The 19,026-nt window shown below is 39.3% G+C and overlaps 1 protein-coding gene across 2 annotated transcripts in view; it reads right to left on the bottom strand.

Moving 5' to 3' along the window:
* Nucleotides 1-19,026, bottom strand: part of TBCD (tubulin folding cofactor D) — a 130,532-nt gene that overhangs the window by 7,379 nt on the left and 104,127 nt on the right. For both annotated transcript variants that reach the window (XM_075770711.1, XM_075770713.1), the window contains exons 31-37: nt 17,803-17,886; nt 16,317-16,475; nt 15,031-15,169; nt 8,014-8,135; nt 7,023-7,100; nt 1,251-1,340; nt 243-330 (exon numbers count right to left, since the gene is read on the bottom strand). In XM_075770711.1, coding sequence (XP_075626826.1) covers nt 243-330; nt 1,251-1,340; nt 7,023-7,100; nt 8,014-8,135; nt 15,031-15,169; nt 16,317-16,475; nt 17,803-17,886 — 760 coding nt within the window. The remainder of the gene's footprint in view (nt 1-242; nt 331-1,250; nt 1,341-7,022; nt 7,101-8,013; nt 8,136-15,030; nt 15,170-16,316; nt 16,476-17,802; nt 17,887-19,026) is intronic.

The raw sequence follows: 19,026 nt of genomic DNA, 5'->3' as shown, positions 1-19,026 counted from the left end.
ATGACGTAGGCACCTAAATTGCTTCTAATTTAAACCCGCAAGGACAGAAAGTGGAAAAGCAGTACGTGCTGCAAGGATCCAGGTGGCAGCATTGCAGGTAGCAGAACCTTGAGAAGTAAAACCTGTTATAGACATTGATATCCGTTAAAAAGAATGCTGCTTTAATGCACTTCAAATTATTTTTTACTTGTCAAGTATTTTGAACAATACATTTGATAATATGCAATGTGTTCCATACTTACTACAGGGAAGGGATGGCAAAGAAGGAGAAACAACTGAAAAAAAACTTTCTCTCTCATGTCTCCTTGAAATTGAATCAGGCCACAAAACCTAGAAAACGTAAGGAAAAAAAACAGATCTAGTGTTATAACCACAAAAGTCCATTTTGGGGCTGAGAATGAAGCTGTGTATCAGAAAGAAGGGCGGGAGGGGAAGCCTTGCTGCCGCAGGAAGTCTCAGTGCTGAGTGCTGTGGGAAAGCAAACACTGAGGGGAGTGCAGCGAAACCCGTGAGGGCTCCCGACATGCCACACATCGCTGCCAAGTCCAAACGTGGTTTTAAAGCTGCTGAGCGGCAGCACCAGTCTCTGCGCTAAGCCCCTCATCTGAACAGCGACAGCAGCAGTGCAGGGTGGGCTGTGCTGGGGTGACGCAGTCCAGAGCAAAAGCCAAATCAGGAACATGGGCTACATCTCATTTTAGGCTTTCCTGTACGCTTAAAATACTGCCAGTAAAGAAATGAAAGTCCATAAAATCATTGCTTGACATCGTTACACCGCAATAATTTTGCCAAGTTTCTGCCAATGAACCTTTGCTCAGCTTTGCAATGCTTTGTCTTTTTTTCTCTTCCCTCCTCATCTCCGCTACCTGAACTGAGGGCTTTCACCCTAACGCCAGACAAGTATTCTGCAGATGTTTTCAGCTCTTTCTAGTGCACGTAAAACATCAATCATACATATTTTGCACTGACCGAGTCAAGCTCTCTATAAGCAAAAAGCAAATGCTTCACTGCATCTTTAAGAATATCACCAACATTTTAAACATAGTTTGATTTTATCAGATCCTTCGTATGTTTTCATCCCAGCCACCCAGGAGTACATGAAACTCTCACCACCTTATGGTACACGTATTTGTGTGCAGTTTTCGGTTAAATCTCACCTGAAACGGACCCAGCTTTTACATCTGGTACGTACTGTAATTAAATGTTCTTCCCTTTTTATGAGCAAAGATTACTTTATTTCATCTACTCACACTCCTATGCTGGAGCGAAGCTTCCGGATGTCTTTGGATCGTTTGATCTCTTCTTTACAAAGGGTAAATAACTTCACTGAAAAGGGATGGCTGAAAATGGGAAAGAAAAACAGATGAGCAATAGATTTCAGTAGAATTTTGAACACATTTAATGATTGTAAAGATGCCAAATTAACATTCAAAGGAGAGGAAAGACACAAGGCAGAGCAGTACACGCTTCTTCCACAGCAGCACCCCCTGCTTTCAGTGGACCTTTGGTAAAGATGCAGGCGAGTTTGGCCACCACGTTACTGGGCCTTTTCTTTTAAATAGGGAAGGGAAGAAATTAGTATTAATTGTTTACATTGCTACTACCTGTACGCTGAGGAGTGGCCTACATGTACCCAAACTGATTGAACGTACGCATGATAATCAGCCAGCCACAGCTTGTGTTTACAACAAAGTGTGGTATGACCAGAAACACAGTGTCAGGAATGAAAATATTCTATAGTCAAATAAACGTTATTTAGTCTATGTATCATTGTGGTGCCTTGGTCGTTCCCTATGGTCTTCAACCAAACTTTACATAAAATGGGACGAATGTTGTTCAATGCTCTGCCCTTTCACAGCCCAAATTCCTTCAGTGATTCCAGACACTGTAATTAAACACAGGGCTTAAGTTCTGTTAAGGGTACGAGTTGTGAAGCCATCTTTAAATATATTTAGCAAATTCTTTTCTTTTTCCACACAGTCTGGGAAATGTGATTCTCACAGCTCTTTCCCAGACACTCGTACAAACACAAGTATTGTTAGTATATTCCAAGGATCTATTAAAGAAAAGTAAAGAGGGAATATTGCTTTTATGTCAGTGCAAATTATTTAATCTTTTACTTGCTACACTCAAAGCTGAAGTGCCATAGATGCAAAAGAAACTATTTTGTATTTGTCTAGTACACACAATTACTTTTACACTGCATGTTTTGGAAACCTCACTGTATTGTGTATGTAAAGCAGAAAGCAAAAATACTAACATTTAGTTTCTGCTACCATGATTCAAAGCTGTAGATAAAAACTACTCAAAAAAGCTGCGTAGTGTAATCTGTTGAAAAACAGAATATTTAAAACAAGATGTTTATAGGAGTGATGAGATGTTTTGTTATGTTAATGCACGTTGTTATATATAGTTTTCTAGACAAGAGTTAGTGGGTTCTAATTATTTTTAAAAAATTCTTAAGAAAATACTGGCATATACTGGCAAATATTGACCTGGTTAAAAAAACTGAGTAACAAACCATGGAACCATTAAGCTACAGAATGCTGTCTACAGCTGTTTCAGTATTGTCCAGAAAACCACACTAAGAGAGTAAATAAAATTGCCAGGTTTTCAATGTTGATGACGAGGAGACTTCGTAAGGCATTTTCAGAGCTGCCAGTGGCTTGCAAACACAGAGCTGGGGGTGCGCCGATTGAAAACGCCTCCACCAGGTGCTGAAAGGGCAAGTTCCTTGTCCCCCCCCACTGCCTGCAGTCACACCAGCACCGGTTCCACGTGTTAAGGAGCACAATAAGCATGGAAAGGATGCGCGCAGGAGACGCATGGTGAGAATGACGGACGTCTGCGTGAATGAGTCTGCGTCCACGGGCGTTGATCTGTCTGGGTAGATGAGGGAAGAGCGTATCTGCTCTCTTAATATTAAAAGGAGGTGTGTTTGTTCTTACCTTGGTGAAATTTCTCCTCCTCCCACTGCCAATTACACAAAGACATTGTGTAGACAACTAATTACAATACCTGCAATGCATGCCTGGCTTTCAGCACAGAACAATGGCAATATAGTGAATTAGGTGTGATTTAAATTGGTTGAACAACAGGAACATCGCTGAGAAGTAGAGAAACAAAGAGACCAATTGGAACAAGAGCATCTGGAATAAATTTAAATACACGTAACCTTATGTGCAGCATTTTGTGTTTAGAACAGATGCACTTTCTGTCATTTGCCAATTTCGCATTTGTAATAACTAAACCTAACCTATGTGTGATCTCAAATGACTCAAATAGCTTGGCCTCTTTAAAGGAAATTGAGAAAATTCCTTCTCCTGTGTGGGCACAGTGCCAGCAGAAACAGAGTCAGCATCTGGGGAAAAGGGATCCGTCTAAAGCCTTTACATTATGTACACTGGGCGCACGCGGCACTGCGAAAAGGTGCAGGCTTTTTCCTCCGAAAGGTGAACTGAGTTCCAACAGTTCAGCTGGGGTGGCGGTGAAACCAGAGGACAGCCATCACCATGTTCTTTACGGTTTATTATGCAATAGCAGTATAATTGCTTTTAAAAAATCCACAGGAGCATGTAATACATAGGCACCTTTAGTCGGAGATCAGCGGGGACACATACCACCTTAAAACACTGTAAGAACACCAGAAAAGTACACATATACAATGCATGAACACTCCTGCTGAATATATAAAATATAGACACATAAGAAACACCACTTTTACTTTATTCCAGAAAGCATTAGATCCTGATTTGTCATTCAAAGGCTATTCTGTGCACATGGTACCGAGTATTCGACTAACCTTACCGCACCTTCCAAGGAACTAGCACTCTACCTGGGCGCTTGGCAGGCTGAGCATCTCTGATGAGCTGCAGAATGACTCCTGCAGCTACAGGAGCCATGACAGAAAATAATGCTGCGGCGGCAGTCTTGCAAGTGGCTCCAGTTCACTCTCCTTCATTCTCTCTTTCCCTTGCCCACTGCCAGGTGACAGTCACCACTACCTTTTCAGAGTGGCCACCAGTGAGTTTAAAGAAGTCCGATATGCTCTGCTTTACTTACGACGGCTCTCTCTTAAGCACGTTGCCCTTTACCTCCAGCAGTCTCTCTGATCAGTTAATGCTCCTTACATTATTATGAATACAGCTCACAAATTCGCAATTTACACTGAGATGAAATCATGAGGTTTTGGGTTGTGCTGCCACAGAGAAGAAATGACATTTCAGCTGAGAAGTATGGTTCTGTTTGGGGTGGGAGGGCACGCAGGGCAGGGAATGACGCTGCAGTTTCACCTTCAGGCCAGCACTGCTGCCAGAAGAAACTGTTTACCCCCCCACTTCCCTCCTTATTTTGGCACAATTTGTAAGCACACAGCAGAACAGATCTAGGAACTACCTCAAGCTGAATTTTTAACCTGGAACAGTTCTCTAATGCTACTCATCATGTAGCTATATCCCTGCCAGTTCAAGGGAGGAGGAAACTCTGATGCTGGACACGCAGGTTTATGCCAGCTTCACACGAGTAGGAAGTAACAGCCTGAAAAATGGGAGGCAGAGCTTTTCTTTTCATACCACAGATTCAAACCAAGCCAAGCACAACAAAGAAAAGCCACTTCTGACAGTCTGTTGATTACCTCGGTGATACTAAAGTGATTCACTTCAAACCCCGCTGTACAGGTATTTACCCTATTTACACTTTGCTTCCCTGCTGGCAGGTTCAGCAGGGCCCTGGCAGGAAAAGGACCCACACGTGACAAATCAATCTCACTTTAAACACCAGCATTCACAGGACGATAATGGAGGAGAAACACCCAGTGGTCCACTTGCCCTTCTGCACAGAGATCACAAGATGAGCCACAGAGCGCTTCACAAACGCTGAAATCCATCTACAGAACTAGGTCAGAAATGCCGAACTGCGTATTTTAAACTTCATGAGCTGCATGGTGTGAAGGGGCAGGAAAATACACCGTGGGCTATGCCTCTGCGGGGCAGGAGTGACACCATGTGGCAATTTGCTTTAACAGGAGCACTGAGCTCCTAACGAGTGTCAAACTAATTCAGCTGACAGCTGTTAATCCTGTTTAAATTAAGCAGTGTAGGAGATGACCTGCTCTGGACTGCTAATGTTTTATTAGGAAAAAAAAGGTCCAGGATAGTGCACAATATCCATTTGAAACTTCAAAATGCATTTGCAAATACATTTTATAATGTGACAGTTGACTATTAAGTGCTGGTGTAGACATAATCCTGATGCCAGACATCCTACAGCCCAAGTTGCCTTGCTAAAACTCCACTCAGCCCAGTGTGGTAAAACACAAGGGAAAGAGATGAAATGGGAGCCAAACACCCCAAGGAATGCTAATGTTTCATTCCCAGCTTCTCTGAAAAGTTTTTCATTTGCTACGCGACAAGCAAGAAGTGCACTGCAGAACCGAAGCGACATGGAAGTTGCTCACCAGCAGTAATACTGTTTTCTAAAACAACCGCGCACCTCCTCGCTCTTATTACAGGCATGCTTCATATCAAAGTATCTGAAACTGCACCCACACGTGGCCTTTTCATGCCACCAAACGGAGTGCCTCAATTTTCAGGCTTACTCTGCATTGTGTTTCTACATTTTTACAGCATACTTGTCCATATTCTTCTATGCAAAAAGAGCAGGTGTCATCCAAGAGTAAGGGCAGGCAGGCTTCAGAGCCAGGATCCGGGTTTATCCATCCCTAACTACATCCAAATGACACACGCCAAAGTAAGAAAATGCAAACATTGCACTTGATACAATTTTGGGCTCACCCATCCGCCCAGCTGACCCACACACAGGCTCCTGGAGCACTGCAGAACCCAGTACGTCAGGTTCTCTTGGCTCTGCATGAAGTACACGCAGTAACTTGTTCGTGATTACCTCTCGACCGTAAGGTACCTTTATTACCAAAATCTGCCACATGCAGGAACTAAATTCTCCCACGTGGGAGACACAGACTTTACCCGGGATTTCCACGCATAATCTACCATCTTCCCCAGCAGGCAAGACTGAAGCCTACGTGGAAGTCCCAGATCACTGGCGTGATTACCAAACTGAACAAGAAATATTCATTCCATCTGTGAGTGTTTCACTAATTTTAAATTCCCATTCAAAAAGGGACGGCCAAATTTGATTTAAGAGATTTAAATACAAGAATAGACTCAATTAAAACTTTTAGCGTGATAAAGGCTTTTCAAATGTATATGCTGTGAGCAATTCTTGAATCAACAGATTCCAAATCCAGTATACGTGCTCGTAGGATTGTACAGTTCTGCAAATATCTGTAGATGTGCCAAGATGCTGCCTGTGAGGGTTTGTGGAATATATTTTAATATTACTGAAATTAAAATCACTCTCTTCTGAAACATCTGCAAAAAAGCAGCATTTCACATTGGAATATCTTATTCATGTTTATCCATTCCCGAACAAAATACTTTCCAGAAGACTGAACTCAGTATGGAAAAGCTGAGACATGCCTTTTTTGTTCTTCTTCTTAGGATCTTAATTAACTTCTTTGGTGATATTCACAGTAACAAAGGCAGCGGGGTTTTGGAAACGCTGGCTTGTAGGCATCTACTTTGCAGCATCACAACAGGCCACTGCCATTGCTAAAGGCTCGCAGAACAATAATGACTGTACTCCAAAAAGCATGCGCTTCGGGAGGTAGCCACGGGAAGAAGCTAAATGGATCTGATACTGGCCCAATTTTGCCAGGTGAAACATGCAAATTGGATTTGAGCAACGTACTGGTTGTTAAACAAGGAGCCAATAACCCACTTCTACACCAATGAAGGTCACAGACTTTATCAAGACCCTTTCAAGACTTTTTGGTCACAGTGCCCCACTCCAGGAAAATGAAAACACAATGTTATATCCATATACACACGCGCTTAAGAGTCCACGCGCCCACACCTAGAGCAACATTCAGCAGCAGTCAGTGTAAGATTTAAGAGGCCTGTTGCGTGGTGGAAAATATACAAAAAAGACTTCCAACAACTTACTTCTCTTGCATGGTAAATATATCAAAACAGCCATTTGCCAGCATTTGATCCAGCATTGTCAGGAGAGGTACAGATACCCTGGTGAAAGAAAATAATTTAACAATGTAAATACACTTCTTGGCATACATATATACACTATTTTTAATTAGAAGCAAAGAAAGAAACTTCCTATCTACCTACACATATTTAAATTAGAACTCTAATTTACACAGAGGAGGGTTGCTCGGTAACTTCTGTGTGTTGGCTAAATCATCCTCGTTGGCTGAGAGGGGGACGTTCCGTTACAGCCAAAAGGAAAAAACCTAATTAACACCACGCCTGGTTTAAACTTGCAGGGTCCTGAAAACAAAATTAACACTAGTAGAAGATATTAATTTATTTTCTAGTATCTAAACAATGTATTCCACAAAACATATTAGAAGTTACACCACCTTCTCACTACAGGTAATTACCAAATGAACCAATACACAACATGTCAGCTGGAATAACTAAGGTCATGTTTTCTATTTCAACAGCTGAGAAAAGAAACAACATTAAAATAAAATTGAAAATTCTATTAATAGTTGTGGGGTTTTTCCACTCTAGGGAGTATTTGCTATTGTGCGCATGTTTGATAAATGAGGCTTAGAGAAATTAATCTCATTATGCATAATGAGTCACCTTTAAAGAAAAACCTTGAAAAGACAATTATACTTCAAAATGCAGACTGAACTACACTGAAAAGTGCACAGCAATATACAAATCACCACTACTGCATGATATAAAAGCTGGTGCTTATCACATTATGCCCAATATTAAACTATAGAAATGCAAAGTATTCCACCATCACTCCTTTCTTGCACATTTTACCAAAGGTACTGCTGTACCAAACAGCTGTATTAAAGCAAATGTACATGGGTCAGGCATACTTCATCTAGGTATATTAAAAAAGATGTGCCATACATCTGACTACAAAGAAGTTAAAGATAAAAAAGCAAAAGAACAACATTACCGGTCATTCCGCAAGTTGTCCTCAAAGACCTTCAGCAACGTCTCACAAAAACTCTCCATAGCACTGGAATCATTCTGGATTTTTTTCATGTAGTCAAAAAGGCTCTGGGCAGAGTATCTGAGCTACAACGGAGGGAACCTCAAATGAAGGCATAGGAACAAACCCTGCTGCGACACAGAAACACCGACTACGCAGAATTATACTTACCCCTCACCGCCTGAGGTGTACACCTGCACTGTGAAGATATTCTTCCAACACCAGTCAAGTGAATAAATTCACTATCAACATTTGACAGGAAGATGGCTATTTTACTGCCATTAATCTTTGTTCAAGGAAGGGGGTTTTAATACTTTTAAAGTTTTGCCATTGTAGGAAAAAAGACCACATTAAAGGTTCATTATTTTCTTTCTGTCGAAATAAAACATCCCCAAACAGCTATGATTATCCTACTTTACTTCAAATAATAATAATAATGTTATGGCTCTGAAAGTTAAAGAGTACACAAGAAGTTCAAGAGGTAATATTTATTAAACAAGCTGATGTAATTGAAAAATGCAGGCAAGCTCATGGTGCAGGCCACACAAACCAACAGTAAACTCGGGTTAAGAATTAAAAACAACTCAGAAATAATGACTCTCAGTTTAACTTTATTATGTTAATCAGCCTGTTTAAAAAGATGGCAGAAGGAGGTTTTGGTGCTTGTGTTCAAGGCTCAGCCTTCTCCGAGCCAGGCCGGCTGCTCCTCGCCCTTCCCTGCTCGGCTCCAGCCTGGAAGCCTGGACCTGCGGTGTGGGAAGGGGAAGGCAGAGGCTCTGCAGGATCCCCCTTTCCCGCGGGATCTGGGTCCCCAAGCAGCTAATGGTGCACCTCAGAGCAGCGGGACGAGGACTGCGACGAGCTATACGAACATCGCTACTAATGCTATGGTTTTTCATTTCTGGGAAAAGTAGGAATTTTAGTTTCCAGGCTCATCCTTTAAAATACTGACTTCCCTCGAGGATGAGAACAAAAATTTGGGTGTTTTTGTTACAGAAACTACCTCAAAGGAGAATATCCCATCGAGGATGAACATAATCAGATTTCTGAATTTTCCTGACTCTGATGTGAAGGATTATCAGTCCTGCTGGGGCTCAGACAAGGCGCTGAGGGAAGGGGGGTTGGTCAAAGGGTGTCCCCTGTTTCTTAACTGGGTTACAATGAAGGGGGCTGTGGGAAAGGGAGGGGGGCAGATCAGTTTTGAAGGACAAACTTCCTTCAGTTTTGGTTGCAAGTGTTAAATCATTTTCTGCTGAGCCAAGCAAGCAATAAGTAAGCCTATTCAGTTCATGGGGGTTTTCTTTCTGAAGTTCAGACACAGCATTTTGATAGCTCATTCAAAGGCGCAATCAGTTCCCTCAGAAGATTGACCCTCTTATCAAGAAAAATAAAAAAAAAATTAGATCAGTATGAGAAGTGTTACAAGTGTCTTCCTGAAAGCAAAAGAGAGGAATCTCTATTTAAACATTTTATCTAATTTGAATTTTATATCAGCAACATTTGTGGGTGTATCAGCACAGAACAACAAGAAACATTTTAGCCTTGCATCAAAACTCGGAACTAGTTCTCAGAAGCTTTAGCCTATTTGTGAACAACAAGGCACAGCAATCCATACTACCTGGAAGTTACATCCTCTGCTTCACTATAAAGCAAACTGTTGAAGCAGCAAACTGGCAATGCAGACACAGAAATATTTCTTTAAAAGGGTCAAGCAATTTAAAGAAATTACTCCATTATGCTGCATTTCAAAATGATAGTCAAATCTCAGTAAAAATTGTTTAAACATTTGTAAAAGCCAGCTGTAAACTGAATCCCGAATTGAGCTGAGTGTGGTTTTTTCATATGCCAGAAGTAGGGTTGGTAGGTTTCCCTGTGTGCCGAGTATAAACTGTATCCTTACTCTGAAAGGTCTTTACACAATATACAACTGTAAGGAAGAGAGATTTCCTGAAAAGTTAAAACCTGCTTAAGGATTGTATACTACCCTTTAAAACAATCTGTGCATTTAAGACCTTTATCAATAAAGAAGGAGTATTTTGTCTTAATACCTTACACTAGCAGACATCAGTTAGAAGCAGAAGGCAGGTTACATCCAAGTCAAGTCTCAGGAAAAGATCTTAAAATGTACATGGTTAACTCTGTAATTTTCTCTCCTATTTCTTTTGTCTTTTAAACTACCTTGCAGATCTCGCACCATTTTTTGAAGTAGCTTAATTCTTTAATGCTTTTCTTGTAGATTCAAATGATTGAAAAGGCAAGAATGGGCACAAAAGAAAAGGGCAAGCAGAGCTACACGTAGGATGTTCCAAAGCTGTGCAAAACCAGACAGAATAGGAGGATAATAAAAAAGCCCTGTATAATGAAGACAGCATTTTTTCATTAGCAAGGAATTAAAACTATATGAAAGTACAAGTGTGGATAAAACCATCAGCTAGCTGCTTGGCAGATTTAAAAATGGGACATCTTTCAAATAACCAGTGTAGACCACAGGAACTTTACTGGAAGAACCTCTAACATAACAACATAACATTACACGAACAAGTTAAATCCGTATTTCTTCCTCAGATGAACACTCCTTTTCTCCCAGATAACCTACGAGGGCAATATCTGAGCTATAACCTTAACTGCTCATGAGTATTTGCAGAGAAGAGCATTTCCAAATTTCTTCCTCACCTGTGCTGAACACAGAATTCACGCTATATCAAATGTGTGACATTTACCTTTCCCTGGGGCTGCATGAGAACTGGGAAAGGAAATTGGGAGGTTAATGTGCTGGAACTGGGACAACTTTGGATAAGAATTTAAGAGAAGGCCTGAGAATGACCTTGTTCTTATTAAACATAGTAAAAATAGGGTTTGCCAAGGCTTTACATCATTTAAGCCATGAGTAGGTACTTCAGTAATAGGCAATACATGATACAATGAACAATGTTCAAAGGGACCATTCATCTGATGATAAAATTAAAAGTTCTAAGGATTTTACCTCCTGAACCAGGGGAAAAGACAGATCAGATGTAAAAGCCTGATGAGAAAGGAGGAGCCTGTACTGAAGTTGTTCAGCAGATTGACATACCCTAATGGTTGTCAGTCTCCTTGGAGCCCCAGTATCTGAACAGAATTCAGTCTTCTGCGCCTAACGTACCACAAATGGAAGTTAAGTGAATAACTGCGGAAAGGCTTGGACAAAATCAGCATTTTTATATACAGACAATTGCTCAAGGCTCCAGTTTTCATAGAAGCGTTTCAACAGAAAAAGACCTACTCATGGAGTCAGAACATTCCTGTAACGCGTGCAGAAGAAACCACACTACGCTCAATAAATAACACTGGTTTGGGATCATTTCTAATCCCGACAAATTTACAGCTCTGAAGTGGCAGTAGCCTATTTTCCCAGTAACTTCAGAAAAAATTGCATATCGTTTAAATTTTAGCACAAGTGAAACCGTGTTTCCCTTTTTTTGCTTGCAACACTCCTTTTAATGAACCAAATCTTTGGAGGCCAGTAACTCTAAGACTGAAGTCAGTGATGTTTTATGAGAAGTAGTAATATAACCATTCACACTTTTTTTTTTTCTTTAAAAAAAGAATTACAGAAATTATTTTCAAATGTATTTTGCTCTAGAATTGTCAACCAAGAAAACTGGATTTGAGGCCTGTTCCTTCAACCCAAATATGCATTAATTTGCATACAATTTGTCAAAGTAACCAGATGTTTTAGAACATCATCTACGAACGTCCCAACATTTTCATTTGTAAGAACTAACACAGCTGTTCAAAGCCCATATTTTCTCCAAGTGGTACATACAGTCATAAACATCCCTGGCAAACGAGTCCATTTTGAGGAAGGTGAAACATAAATTGTGTAATGTATTTGGCACATACAGAATGTTAACATCCGTATGCCATAGACAGGCTTTAATTTTTGTCAGGTGCTGTAACATCCATATGCATTCATCGGATAGTTTTGGAACTGGCTACGCCAATTGTTACAGCTCTTTGGCATCTCATACTGTAATCCTGGTACTGGCCAGGGAGAAAACTTTTAATTTCCAAAATAGGTTGCTTTTTTTTTAAGGTTTTACTTAAAATTTGTGTAACATTTTAAAATGTAATTTTCACTCTCTATGGGGGGGGAGGGGAATCACAGGACATTCTGTGCTTTAACAAAATTTCAAATGCAGTGTAGTTGAACAATCATGAAATTATATCAGAATTATATCTCGACCCCTCAAACTACAGGGTTTGTGAACTGGAGAAAGAACACCATTGTATAGTTCTGATCTCCATATGCTGAGAGGATTTTTTATGCAGCCATAAGAAATATGCATCATTGTGGGCCAGATATATAATTAGAAGATTCTTTTACACAGAGAAAGTGCCCTTTGAACCAAGGCGATGTTGCAGAATGCCAAATCCCAAAGGGAATGACATCTCCTGTTTTTCCAGATTACTTCAAATGCTTGAGCCACAATTCTTTCAGCAACCATCCTGCCACCAAAATGTTTCTGAGATACCCCACACAGCTCATTTCAGAAAATCTCTTTAAAAAGCAAAACAAAGAACTACTCTTGCTAAATATACTGCAGAGCAATTTTAACTATGGAAAACCAGCCACTGACCACTGAGTTACAATAGAGCCTTTCTCCAACTAATTCCCCAAAATGACTTAAAGACAAATTGACATTGGAACTCAGATTATCTTGCAGTATACGAGAATCTTCTGACTTTCTAACTTCTATGTCCATGTGTGAATGTGCGTATATATTTTTTAAGCGAGAAAGGGAAGAAAGGAGAGCTCACAAGAACACGCAGAGGTTACTGCAAGAACACATATTTAAATAATCTTTTTCCATTATCCAAGATTTTTAAAATTGGCTTCTTTCATATGGATTTAATAGGAACAGTTCTTAAAATTTTTTTATTAATGTTTTAAATCAGTCCCTGGATATTCAGTAAAGAGCACTACAGGCTTTGATAGAATAGTTTGAAACACAAGTCATTATAAGACGCATCAATTCTAATTTATCTATTACATTTTAAATATTAAATGTAATTCGCCACACGCTGTACAATCCCAAGTGTAAGTACCCTATACTTTGAGCCTCCCTAGCACTTCTCTCTGGCTCAAAAGAGAATTAGGTCATCTTCTTTCTAAAGCCAAAGCCCTTGAGAATATTTTAACCGGAACAAGCCGTTAGCGTTAAAGAAAAATGCAGGGTCACGGAAAGTTAACATTTCAAAATCATATTTTGAAAACAGTACAGAAGGTTTCCCTTAAATATACTGGCAGATGGTAACAAGGGAAGGGAGGTACAAGTAACTGGACTGTTTACACTTTTCAAAACCAAGCACAACCGGAACTTTAAAAAAAAAACACAATTAAAATGTTGAATAAGAATTATCCTCTGACTTCGGTTAGCAGTCAGAATGTCTGTTCCTCCACAACTCTCCTCCTTTTTTTATACGAATAACTTTGGTTTTGTTGGAGCCTCCTATAATTAACTGTTTGACCAAAAGCTGAATTTCATGTGCATGCCTGCTATTAAAAAAATCTGTTAAGAGTTACATTGTCTATCTGATAATTATTGCCACAAACCAATAAGCATATGTTTTCAAAGTTTTAAAATAGCTGTTGCTATATAATTAGTTGCCACTTTAGAAACAATAAAATTCTCAAAATTGGTTTTATACATGAGACTGCACAGACACCAAATTCTCGGCTACAGGAATCCCAGAGGCATACGGACATCTCTGGATCACAAGCGCAGAACCCGTGGCACCAGAGAAAAAACATCGTTTGGGCATATTCTGAACAGCTCATGGTAAGACCAGAAAGCGGCAGCCATGGAATGATTACCTCTTTCCTTCTGTGAACCCGGCAGGAGCTGGTCTCTCTCCACAAACCTGTGTTGCCCAACACCGACCACTTTTCTACCAGCTTTCTTAATTAGACATGGCAATCTTAATTAGAAACACTCTTAAACACTGTTGGGGTGCTGACTCATGACCTCCTCCTCCTGTTACAGGGCCACTGCAATTTAAAGATTTGACTGACAGTCCAGAATATTCTGCTACTGATATTTCTGATATTTCTCTGCAGTGTCATTTTGAATCTTGTATTGAACTGTGTCCTTACCCCAGTAGTTGTTTTCATATATGTTACGTTTGGCTACATCAAATAACAAAAAAGCCAAATATCTTGAAACCAAGAATTCAGAAACTAGCAAGACAAGCTGTAATATAAGGACACAAGGATACACTAAAACCATAATAAAGTCTGGAAGATTTCGGCAGCATAACAGACTACCAAAAACCATGATCCAGACACTGTTCATGCACAGAAGAATGAAATAGAGATTGCAAAGCTCAGAGGATTCAGATAGACATTTAAATGATACATTTCTTTGTATTGTAACTTTTGGTATCTCTTTGGTACTTTTTTAGAAAATGTATCAAATTAACAAAAAAAATATCTGAACATACTGTTAACACATATTGACAACTAATAATTAACACCCTGTACCATTACCAAATGAAACAAAAAAGAGAACACAGGTTACAAATGAAAACAGGGATTGACCTCACTTAAAATGAGCAATCATCTTGCATCTAGCCTGAGCATTAAGCAAGCTGAACAGCTCTTCCCTTGTTGACAGCTTGGAAAGGTGAGCAAATAAACGTAAGAGTTGATTGAGCCAACAGACTGGAACACTCAGCTTCTATCAGGCCAGGAAATGAGAAACAGAGTCCTTACTCCTTGTTTCCTGCATGCTCAATAACTCAAGAAAATACTTTTAACTATGAAAAATATAAAGCCCATCAGGTTTATAAGTATGACTTCATTTCTTTTAAAAATTGTATTTTTGAGATTCTCATAGAAATAACAATCTGTGCTATCCAGTGTAATAGACTAAACAGTCAACAATTGTATCAGGTAAATGCATTCTCCTACCAAACAGGAAAGCCACTCTGGTTTCTTACCGTTGTTTCTGTTAATCCACCAACAGACACCGAGAGCCCCAAGAGCACATAGTATTGGTATGCTGGCAAACCCAAAAGCTGGGTGATTCGAGGGAAAGCTTCTGATGCAGCGTTCCAGTTTAGAGTCTCTTTCTCTGACCTGGGGAAAGGGGAAGGAAAAAAAAAAAAATCTCGTATGCGTGCACTGTCTTTCTTCTCCATACATACCTGTGATAGCTCCTCATCCTCAAGCAGCACGCCAGCCAAGAAGTCTCTGAATTACCTAGAAATCAAATTAATCATTGCTCTTTGAGCATATGAGGAAATTAGAAATCAAAACTTCAGCCCCTGCCAGTAAAGTGAAGCAATCTTCAAGTCCTTGTCCTGATTCAGATAAAGGATTTGAACCACAGTTTCCTTTTCACATGCACTTTTCTCTATGCTAAGAAAACAAGTTCTCCTTCCTGCGTTCCATTCCCAGTTCTCTCCCATCAACAACTGATACAAAGACAGATTTATCCCAGGAAGGGCTGACATACACCCCCCCGCCCCCCGATCAATCAGCAGCCTAGCAGGCAGAGCACTTTTTGAGTTACAGGAGGTTGAGATTCTGCTGAGCAAACAACAGGGACACAAAGTTGGATCTTCCTCATCCTAATCAGGTATTATAATCCCCATTCAGGAATGAGTTGCTCTCACTTTTATTTTAACTAGAAACCCCATCTTGGAAAACTACTGCAACTACAGCTTGGTTAAAAGAATACAATTAATTAAAAATTGTCATTATGATCAATCAGTGTTTTCCAGTCAAGGAAAAATAAATTCAGGAAGGGGGACTGCCAATTAATTCCAGCTCTCAACATCAGGAAGAGAAAATGAGATTATAAACCAGACATTTCATAAACAGCAGGATTACCAAAAAACAGCTCCCAGCAGATCTCTTTTACAAATGGTGTCCCAACTATCTACTACTGCCATAACCTCCACCATGAAACTGGCTGATGGGTTCAGAAACTAACTGGGGTTGATCCAGAGAAAGACTTACACAGCATGACCATGTAAGACCTATCTCCTTCAGAAACTATGGTCTTAACATGCACTCATACTATAAGATGTTCTATTTCATATGTTTATGCATATTCATTGCACGCTTCAATGAAATTCCAACAAACAGCACCAAATATTCCTCCATACACATAGTAGGCATTTGGGGACAGAAACTACATCAGGCTGCTTGTGTTAGGTGTAACTGCATCCATGCATCTTTTTATTCTCATCGTTTAGGATAACTTCTTCAATATTATTACCTTGGAAATATCTTCTCTAGCTCTTCTCGATGAGGTATGTGTGGAACTGGAGGATGGTCAAAATGTAAAAGAGTAAGGAACACTGATCCTGCATGAGCTCGGAATTTATCGATTTTTTCAGCCGACTGTTGGGCCAGCCAGCACATAATCTGTTTGCAGCTGCAAAGAGGAAAACAATTCATCACATAATTTAATCAGTAGAATGTGTATTTAAATTTAAATTGTTGCAACGATATTAAAAACATCCTGCTATGAAAGTACTCTGGTTTAACTCTTCGTAATGAACATACAAGTGATTTAAGACATCAACATGGTGACAGAATCTTTAAAGCTTTGTCTTCCATAGATCAATCAAAAAATGTCATGACATTAATATTACACACTATTTAATATTTACATACCACCTTTCATCCAAAAACATACAAAGGTGCTTTATGGTTTGGATGAACTGCTACCTTTCAGATGGAAATAGAGCAGGAACCTTGAGAAAAGCACATTTTGAAGTAGAAAACCGCATACATAGCAGAGGGGAAGATCTATCCCAAATTAATCACTTCAACTCTGGCAAGTTTTTAACCGTATCCTATTTTGCTCACATTCACAACTGAACTCTCAGCTGCAAAATATTGTGTTCCTTCAGAAAGGACAACTACTGATAGTAAAAGCAGCTAGAATTCCTTCAGTTACAGTGAGACCCAGAATATTTAGAAAATGTGATCCAGCTGGCAGGAATGCTTTTCTACGTTTCATGTGAATAATCTACATTTGCAATAGAGCAACTGGAGGAGGCCTCTGGACAGTGGGCACTGGTCGAGAACCGCATTCCTACAGAATCCAGTATTTTCCTTCAAAGTGTCCTTCACAGTTTGGGGTTTTTTTAAATTAAAAAAAGAAATCATGTATATATTCAGCTAACCCCTGGGCATGCTCTGTCCATAAACCAACACCGTTATGAGGAAAGTTTTGCTGCAGCTCAAGCTATGCTTAAAAACTAGTAATTTTTTTTCACTATTGGGAGTATTGTATCATGAACTTAAAAATCAGAAGTGTAAATAATGTTTTTCTGTATTTCCTTACTAATAATTCTGCAAAGACGGCAGAAATGAACACAAACTCATCTCCACATTTTATCACATTCCAAATTAATGATGTGATGCTCTGGATAAGCGGGCAAGTTTGCTTTCTATTTAAGTGAACAATACTGGCAAGTTCCACAGAGGCGGCAAGTATAGACCAAATCTCACAGATACTGCACTGCATTTCAAAGGTGGGACTGCCACCCAGTTTCTCACAATAATGTTAGTTTCTCTGAAAAATAAATAAAATATTCTCCACATCTGTATGGGTGTAAGCTTGATGGACTTCTATCAAAAGTTCTGTCACACTCAGTAAAGGAGTAAGTATACAAAATGTAAGCAACACTTTCTTGTATGGACTGGAATGTAGTTATAAGAGATAAGACACAAAAATAGCACAAGTAGCATACATGTTGGCGTCAATTAACTCCATTTCATTCTGAACCAGCAGGAGCGTCACTTCCATTAAACTTGTCATAGCAGCTTCACGGACCCTGTTGAAACAGTCATACATTAGAGTAGTTACATCAGTATTTATTTCAATAAATATAGTCGCAGTTAAGTTAAACAGACACTGGCAAAAAATTCAAAACAATGAAGCGCTGACCCCTGAGAGCAGCTATCATATTTTGGGAGGAAGAAGACTGTGTACAGCCCCATTCTGTGAAGCGAAGCCCACATTTGCGCTGAGGGTGCAACAGTCATCCTAGTTTCCAGATAAGACCCCTGCCTCACCAGCTTATTTTTTTTTATTTTACCCAGATGTCATCAGGTTTATTCTTTATTTTAAGAGGCTTAAAATTGATAACTAATAGTAATATTTAGTGTGGAAGTAGATGTGTTTAAACCGAAGTGCTTTTTCTGCTTCAAATCATCTTCTAAAAAGGCCAACTCATATTGTGACAAGATATTTAGGCACTGTTAAAAATGTCATATTCTAGTACATTTTAAAGGTTAATACTTGCAATAATGAAAAAAAAGTCATTCAGAATGGCTTAAGTGGCTAAATAATAATTAGTTTAAATCTTAATAAAATTAGTTTAATCTTAATAAAAAAGATTAGCAAAAGTAACACCAGTTTGTGCATATTATCTATATGATGAATATTTTCTGCCTTCAAAATGTCTAAATATAGTATCAGTATAAAAGAAAGACGAAGAGTGTAATTTCAGTCAAAACCCCAAATCAATAAACTTGTTTTAAACCACACGCCTTGCCAATGCATGAGTTATGAAAAGTAGTTTATTTCTGAAGATATGGGCAGCACCATGGCACATCCTCAAGTGGTTACATGATCCTGCAGTAGACCAGGACCAACACATTCATCACATTAGTCACTCATGGTAATGTCATCCTTTCTCAGTAATAATTAAAAAATATTTATATCAAAATATTTGAAAAGGTACTTGCCTACTGTGAAAAGACATACTGCTGTCTCTGATTTCCAAAACAAGGTGAAAACAGTTGCCTATGCAATCTAAAACTGGGTGGGACATTTGTTATAATGGTGAAAAAGGTAAATTACATCATTTTTTCCTAAGTAATTTAATACAAGTTTGGCAATCTTTCATCAAAGGATGTTTTTCTACTTTTTCCATATAGTATCTGACTATTAGATATTCATGTCTAACACC

This window comes from Balearica regulorum, chromosome 18, assembly GCF_011004875.1.
Source record: "Balearica regulorum gibbericeps isolate bBalReg1 chromosome 18, bBalReg1.pri, whole genome shotgun sequence".
Lineage (NCBI taxonomy): Eukaryota > Metazoa > Chordata > Aves > Gruiformes > Gruidae > Balearica > Balearica regulorum.
This window is presented reverse-complemented; position numbering and strand designations above follow the sequence as displayed.